At 41.6% G+C, this 6000-nt stretch overlaps 1 protein-coding gene across 2 annotated transcripts in view; it reads left to right on the forward strand.

Moving 5' to 3' along the window:
* The window catches only part of LOC121579072 (protein arginine N-methyltransferase 3-like), a 128324-nt gene extending 122579 nt beyond the window's left edge, over window positions 1-5745 (forward strand). For both annotated transcript variants that reach the window (XM_041893341.1, XM_041893339.1), the window contains exon 16: window positions 5321-5745. In XM_041893341.1, coding sequence (XP_041749275.1) covers window positions 5321-5430 — 110 coding nt within the window. In that variant the 3' untranslated portion in view covers window positions 5431-5745. The remainder of the gene's footprint in view (window positions 1-5320) is intronic.
* The last annotated feature ends 255 nt before the right edge of the window (window positions 5746-6000 follow it).

Here is a 6000-nt window from a genome sequence, read left to right on the forward strand (position 1 = left end):
GATAATGGGCCTCTGTACGCCAATGTAGATATTCCATTAGAAATCAGCCGTTTCCAGCTACAATAGCCATTTACAACATTAAGAATGTCTGCAGTGTATTTCTGATCAATTTGATATTATTTTAATGGACAAATACATTGCTTTTCTTTCGAAAACAAGGACATTTCTAAGTGACCCCAAACTTTTGAATGGTAGTGTGTGTGTATGTATATATATATATATATATATATATATATATATATATATATATATATATATATATATATATATATATATATATATACACAGTACCATTCAAAAGTTTGGACACACCTACACATTCAAGGGGTTTTCTTTACTTTTGGTATTTTCTACATTGTAGAATAATAGTGGAGACATCAAAACTATGAAATAAGTGTTAAACAAATCAAAATATATTTGAGATTTGAGATTCGTCAAATAGCCACCCTTTGCCTTGATGACAGCTTTGCACACTCTTGGCATTCTCTAAACCAGCTTCACCTGGAATGCTTTTCCAACAGTCTTGAAGGACTTCCCACATATGCTGAGCACTTGTTGGCTGCTTTTCCTTCACTCTGCCGTCCGACTCATCCCAAACGGTCTCAATTGGGTTGAAGCCGGGGGATTGTGGAGGCCAGGTCATCTGATGCAGCACTCCATCACTCTCCTTCTTGGTCAAATAGCCCTTACACAGCCTGGAGGTGTGTTGGGTCATTGTCCTGTTGAAAAACAAATGATAGTCCCACCAAGCATAAACCATATGGGATGGCGTATCGCTGCAGAATGCTGTGGTAGCCATGCTGGTTAAGTGTGCCTTGAATTCTAAATAAATCACAGACAGTGTCACCAGCAAAGCACCCCCACACCATAACACCACCTCCTCCATGCTTTACGGTGGGAAATATACATGCGGAGATCATCCATTCACCCACATCGCATCTCACAAAGACATGGCGGTTGGAACCAAAAATCTCCAATTTGGTCTCCAGACTAAAGGACACATTTCCATTGGTCTGATGTCCATTGCTCGTGTTTCTTGGCCCAAGCAAGTCTCTTCTTCTTATTGGTGTCCTTTAGTAGTGGTTTCTTTGCAGCAATTCGACCATGAAGGCCTGATTCACACAGTCTCCTCTGAACAGTTGATGTTGAGATGTGTCTGTTACTTGAACTCTGTTAAGCATTTATTTGGGCTGCAATTTCTGAGGCTGGTAACGCTAATGAACTTATCCTCTGCAGCAGAGGTAACTTTGGGGCTTCCATTCCTGTGGCGGTCCTCATGAGAGCCAGTTTGATCATAGCGCTTGATGGTTTTTGCGACTGCACTTGAGGAAAATTACAAAGTACTTGACATTTTGCGTAGTGACTGACCTTCATATGTTAAAGTAATGATGGACTGTAGTTTCTCTTTGCTTATTTTAGCTGTTCTTGCCATAATATGGACTTGGTCTTTTACCAAATAGGGCTATCTTCTGTATACCCCCCTACCTTGTCACAACACAACTGATTGGCTCAAACGCATTAAGAAGGAAAGATATTCCAAAAAATTTTAAGAAGACACACCTGTTAATTGAAATGCATTCCAGGTGACTACCTCATGAAGCTGGTTGAAAGAATGCCAAGAGTGTGCAAGGCTTTCATCAACGCAAAGGGTGGCTATTTGAAGAATATCAAATATCAAATATATTTTGATTTATTTAACACTTTCCATATGTGTTATTTTATAGTTTTGATGTCTTCACTATTATTTTACAATGTAGAAAATAGTAAAAATAAAGAAAAACCCTTGAATGAGTAGGTGTTCTAAAACTTTTGACCGCTAGTGTGTGAATATGTGTTTGTATATATATATAAATAGCTGATTGGCCAGCTCTGCCAATGAGCCAACGTGACGTCACCTTATATGAGGAAGTAGCAAGCATTTTAGGAACAGACTGTTTGAGATACAACTTTGAGGTAGGGTTTTTTGTGTTTTTTCTCAGATGTGTTTTTTGGTCACAAATACGAGTATAGAATGAGTCAACAACATATATATTTTTTTTTATTGTATTTTTTTTGTCATTTAGCAGATGCTCTTATCCAGAGCGATTTACAGTTAGTGAGTGCATACATTTTCATACTATGTATGAGTTAAAGAGATACTTTGGGATTTTGTCAAAGAGACCCTTCCAGGCATTGTGCTAACGCTAGTTCATACTGGACACTGAGACATAAAAATGGTATCCAAGAGTTCATCTGACTCTGGGGAAGTATCCCTTTAACAGAATATGAATTTTTAAAAGTGAGATATTTTGCAGGATTATTACTTTAAGAAAATCCTAAATGACCTAAATTGTGTCATTGGTGTTACTGTCATTGGTGTTAGTACTCCTACTGGTTGCAGTGGCACAATGTTATAATACTGGTAACAATTATTTAAAGTCATGAAACTACCATATTAGTTGATTTAGGATGGGAAGAGTTCAATTTTCCAAAATGCCATGCCCAAATGTCACCACAATTCAAGAATGACCCTGTTGTTAATACACAGAGAAACTGATACACACATATTCACTCTCATACCCTCCCCCCACACACACACACAAACTCTCCTCCGCTTGCTCTGCTCCAGTGTGTGCTTCACGCCGCTATAATGGAGTGACAGCCTCGGAGCGTGGCGCCCAGCGACTTCGCTACGTTGACGGTGTCGCCACGGTGACAGTTCAAATGAGACAGTCATCGGCAACAGCAGCAGCAGCCTCGCTCGGGAAAACGCCACCGTCAGCGTTTTTTTTTCTCTCTATGTCCTCCTCTAACCTCCAGCAATAGGGAATGCCTGGCAGAGAGGGGGGTAGAGGAGGACTTGTTTGCCGATTGGGTAAACATTAATTTACCCCCAGCAGACACACGTGAAGTTAATCAAAGTGATTAATACTGGTAACAATTATTTAAAGTCATGAAACTACCATATTAGTTGATTTAGGATGGGAAGAGTTCAATTTTCCAAAATGCCATGCCCAAATGTCACCACAATTCAAGAATGACCCTGTTGTTAATACACAGAGAAACTGATACACACATATTCACTCTCATACCCTCCCCCCCCACACACACACAAACTCTCCTCCGCTTGCTCTGCTCCAGTGTGTGCTTCACGCCGCTATAATGGAGTGACAGCCTCAGAGCTTGGCGCCCAGCGACTTCGCTACGTTGACGGTGTCGCCACGGTGACAGTTCAAATGAGACAGTCATCGGCAACAGCAGCAGCAGCCTCGCTCGGGAAAATGCCACCGTCAGCGTTTTTTTTTCTCTCTATGTCCTCCTCTAACCTCCAGTAATAGGGAATGCCTGGCAGAGAGGGGGGTAGAGGAGGACTTGTTTTCCGATTGGGTAAACATTAATTTACCCCCGGCAGACACACGTGAAGTTAATCAAAGTGATTATATGTTGTAATCATCACCTTCTCCTCCTGGCCCCCCTGTATTGCCAGCACGCTGCGGTGTGCAATCATACTGAAACACGTGATGTTCTGCACGCCATCTGGCTTTGCACACACACACCTTCTCTTTCACTCACACACACTTTCTCTCACTCACACACAAACACACAAACGCTCAATCTCTCTCATTCATAGGCACACACCAAAGCACATATACAGTGAGCTCCAAAAGTGTTGGGACAGTGACACATTTGTTGTTGTTTTGGCTCTGTACTCCAGCACTTTGGATTTGAAATGATACAATGATTGAGGTTAAAGTGCAAACTTTAATTTGAGGGTATTTTCATCCATATCGTTTGAACCGTTTAGAAATTACAGCATTTTTTGTACATAGTCCTCCCCCCCCCAAAAAAAAAAAGAACCCCAAAAAAGTATTGGGACAAATTCACTTATGCCTATTAAAGTAGTAAAAAGTTAAGCAGTTGGTACCATATTCAAAGCACGCAATGACTACATCAAGCTTGTGACTACAATTTTTTTGGATGCATTTGCTGTTTGTTTTGGTTGTGTTTCAGATAATAATCTATGGTGCTCAATAGAAATGAATGGTAAATAATGTATTGTGTCAATTTGGAGTCACTTTTACTGTAAATAAGAATATGATATGTTTCTAAACACTTCTACATTAATGTGGATGCTACCATGATTACGGATAAACCTGAATGAATTGTGAATAATGATGAGTGAGAAAATTAGACGCACAAATATCATACCCCCAAGACATGCTAACCCCTCACCATTACAATAACAGGGGAGGTTAGCGTTTTTGGGGGGGGGGGTATGAATGAAATCCTCCTCTCTCTCTCTCTCTCTCTCTCTCTCTCTCTCTCTCCTCTCTCTCTCTCTCTCTCTCTCTCTCTCTCTCTCTCTCTCTCTCTCTCTCTCTCTCTCTCTCTCTCTCTCTCTCTCTCTCTCTCTCTCTCTCTCTCTCTCTCTCTCTCTCTCTCTCTCTCTCTCTCTCTCTCTCTCTCTCTCTCTCTCTCTCTCTCTCTCTCTCTCTCTCTCTCTCTCTCTCTCTCTCTCTCTCTCTCTCTCTCTCTCTCTCTCTCTCTCTCTCTCTCTCTCTCTCTCTCTCTCTCTCTCTCTCTCTCTCTCTCTCTCTCTCTCTCTCTCTCTCTCTCTCTCTCTCTCTCTCTCTCTCTCTCTCTCTCTCTCTCTCTCTCTCTCTCTCTCTCTCTCTCTCTCTCTCTCTCTCTCTCTCTCTCTCTCTCTCTCTCTCTCTCTCTCTCTCTCTCTCTCTCTCTCTCTCTCTCTCTCTTCTCTCTCTCTCTCTCTCTCTCTCTCTCTCTCTCTCTCTCTCTCTCTCTCTCTCTCTCTCTCTCTCTCTCTCTCTCTCTCTCTCTCTCTCTCTCTCTCTCTCTCTCTCTCTCTCTCTCTCTCTCTCTCTCTCTCTCTCTCTCTCTCTCTCTCTCTCTCTCTCTCTCTCACACACACACACACACACACTTGCTCTCTCCCACACAAACACATTGGCGCTTTGGAGTACCTTGATTTAATCCATTTTACTCTGATCAATGAATGTATTTATTGAATTATTGGCCTGGGAGTTCATTCAACGTGCTGATGTTGATGTGGCACTCCGGGACTGTAACTGAATAGCCCTACTCTCTATTGCCTAGGAGAGGTTCTGCCTCTAGACTCTAGAGATGTGAGGCTCCAATACGTTGATTTTGGGTCAGTGTAGCATATTCCCCATTAATGGTCGAGGTTAGGATTGGGGGAGGGGAAGCTGATCCTAGATCAGTTCCTAGGGGAAACTGCACCCCGCAGCGCTCCAATACAGGTGAACAGAAGTCAAAGGTTGGTGCTCAGTCTCTCACTTTTATTGGTGGTTTTCCTCTTTAGGGGAGGAGCTTCAGGGACGGATCACCGTACGCAAAAACAAAAAGGACCCCCGTTCGCTGTTCATTACCTTTGACCTCCATGACAGGAAGCAGACCTACAGCCTGCAGTGAGTTCACTGATCACGTGACTACGATGACATCATCAATAGTGTGGCTGAACTGAAATATTCCCCACACTTTGCCAAAACAAATAGTATTATTATGGTTGTTATTATGAAATGTTTAACTCTTATGGAATCAGAAACAACTTATCTTCATATGGAGCAGTAAATTGTAGATAATGTAAGTGTGTGGGATTCATATAAAAAAAAACTGGTAGACTGACTGAGTAGTGAGACAGGGAGAGTATGAAGTGGGCTTGAACAACAAGCTGTGGAGTTCACTGCATTTTAATGCCATACCTGTAAATAAACACATTCCCTCGTACAGAATCTGAGTTGATTTCTTGGCAAGCGCCATTTCTCAAAAATGTTTCTACTTCGCTGTGGAAACTTTTTTCAGTTTTGCACAGGGTCAACATTTTTCTGTGACATTCCCATTTTGTTCTCTTTTGCCCGCCTTGTATGTACATTATTCTTGCAAATTAGTAACAGATTTTCTTTTTTTACACAAATGTACTTTTCTTGACATTGCCATCTGTTTTCCCTATAGTAGACCAGCCAACCTGGAAATGTTTTATGT

This window comes from Coregonus clupeaformis, chromosome 3, assembly GCF_020615455.1.
Source record: "Coregonus clupeaformis isolate EN_2021a chromosome 3, ASM2061545v1, whole genome shotgun sequence".
Classification (NCBI taxonomy): domain Eukaryota; kingdom Metazoa; phylum Chordata; class Actinopteri; order Salmoniformes; family Salmonidae; genus Coregonus; species Coregonus clupeaformis.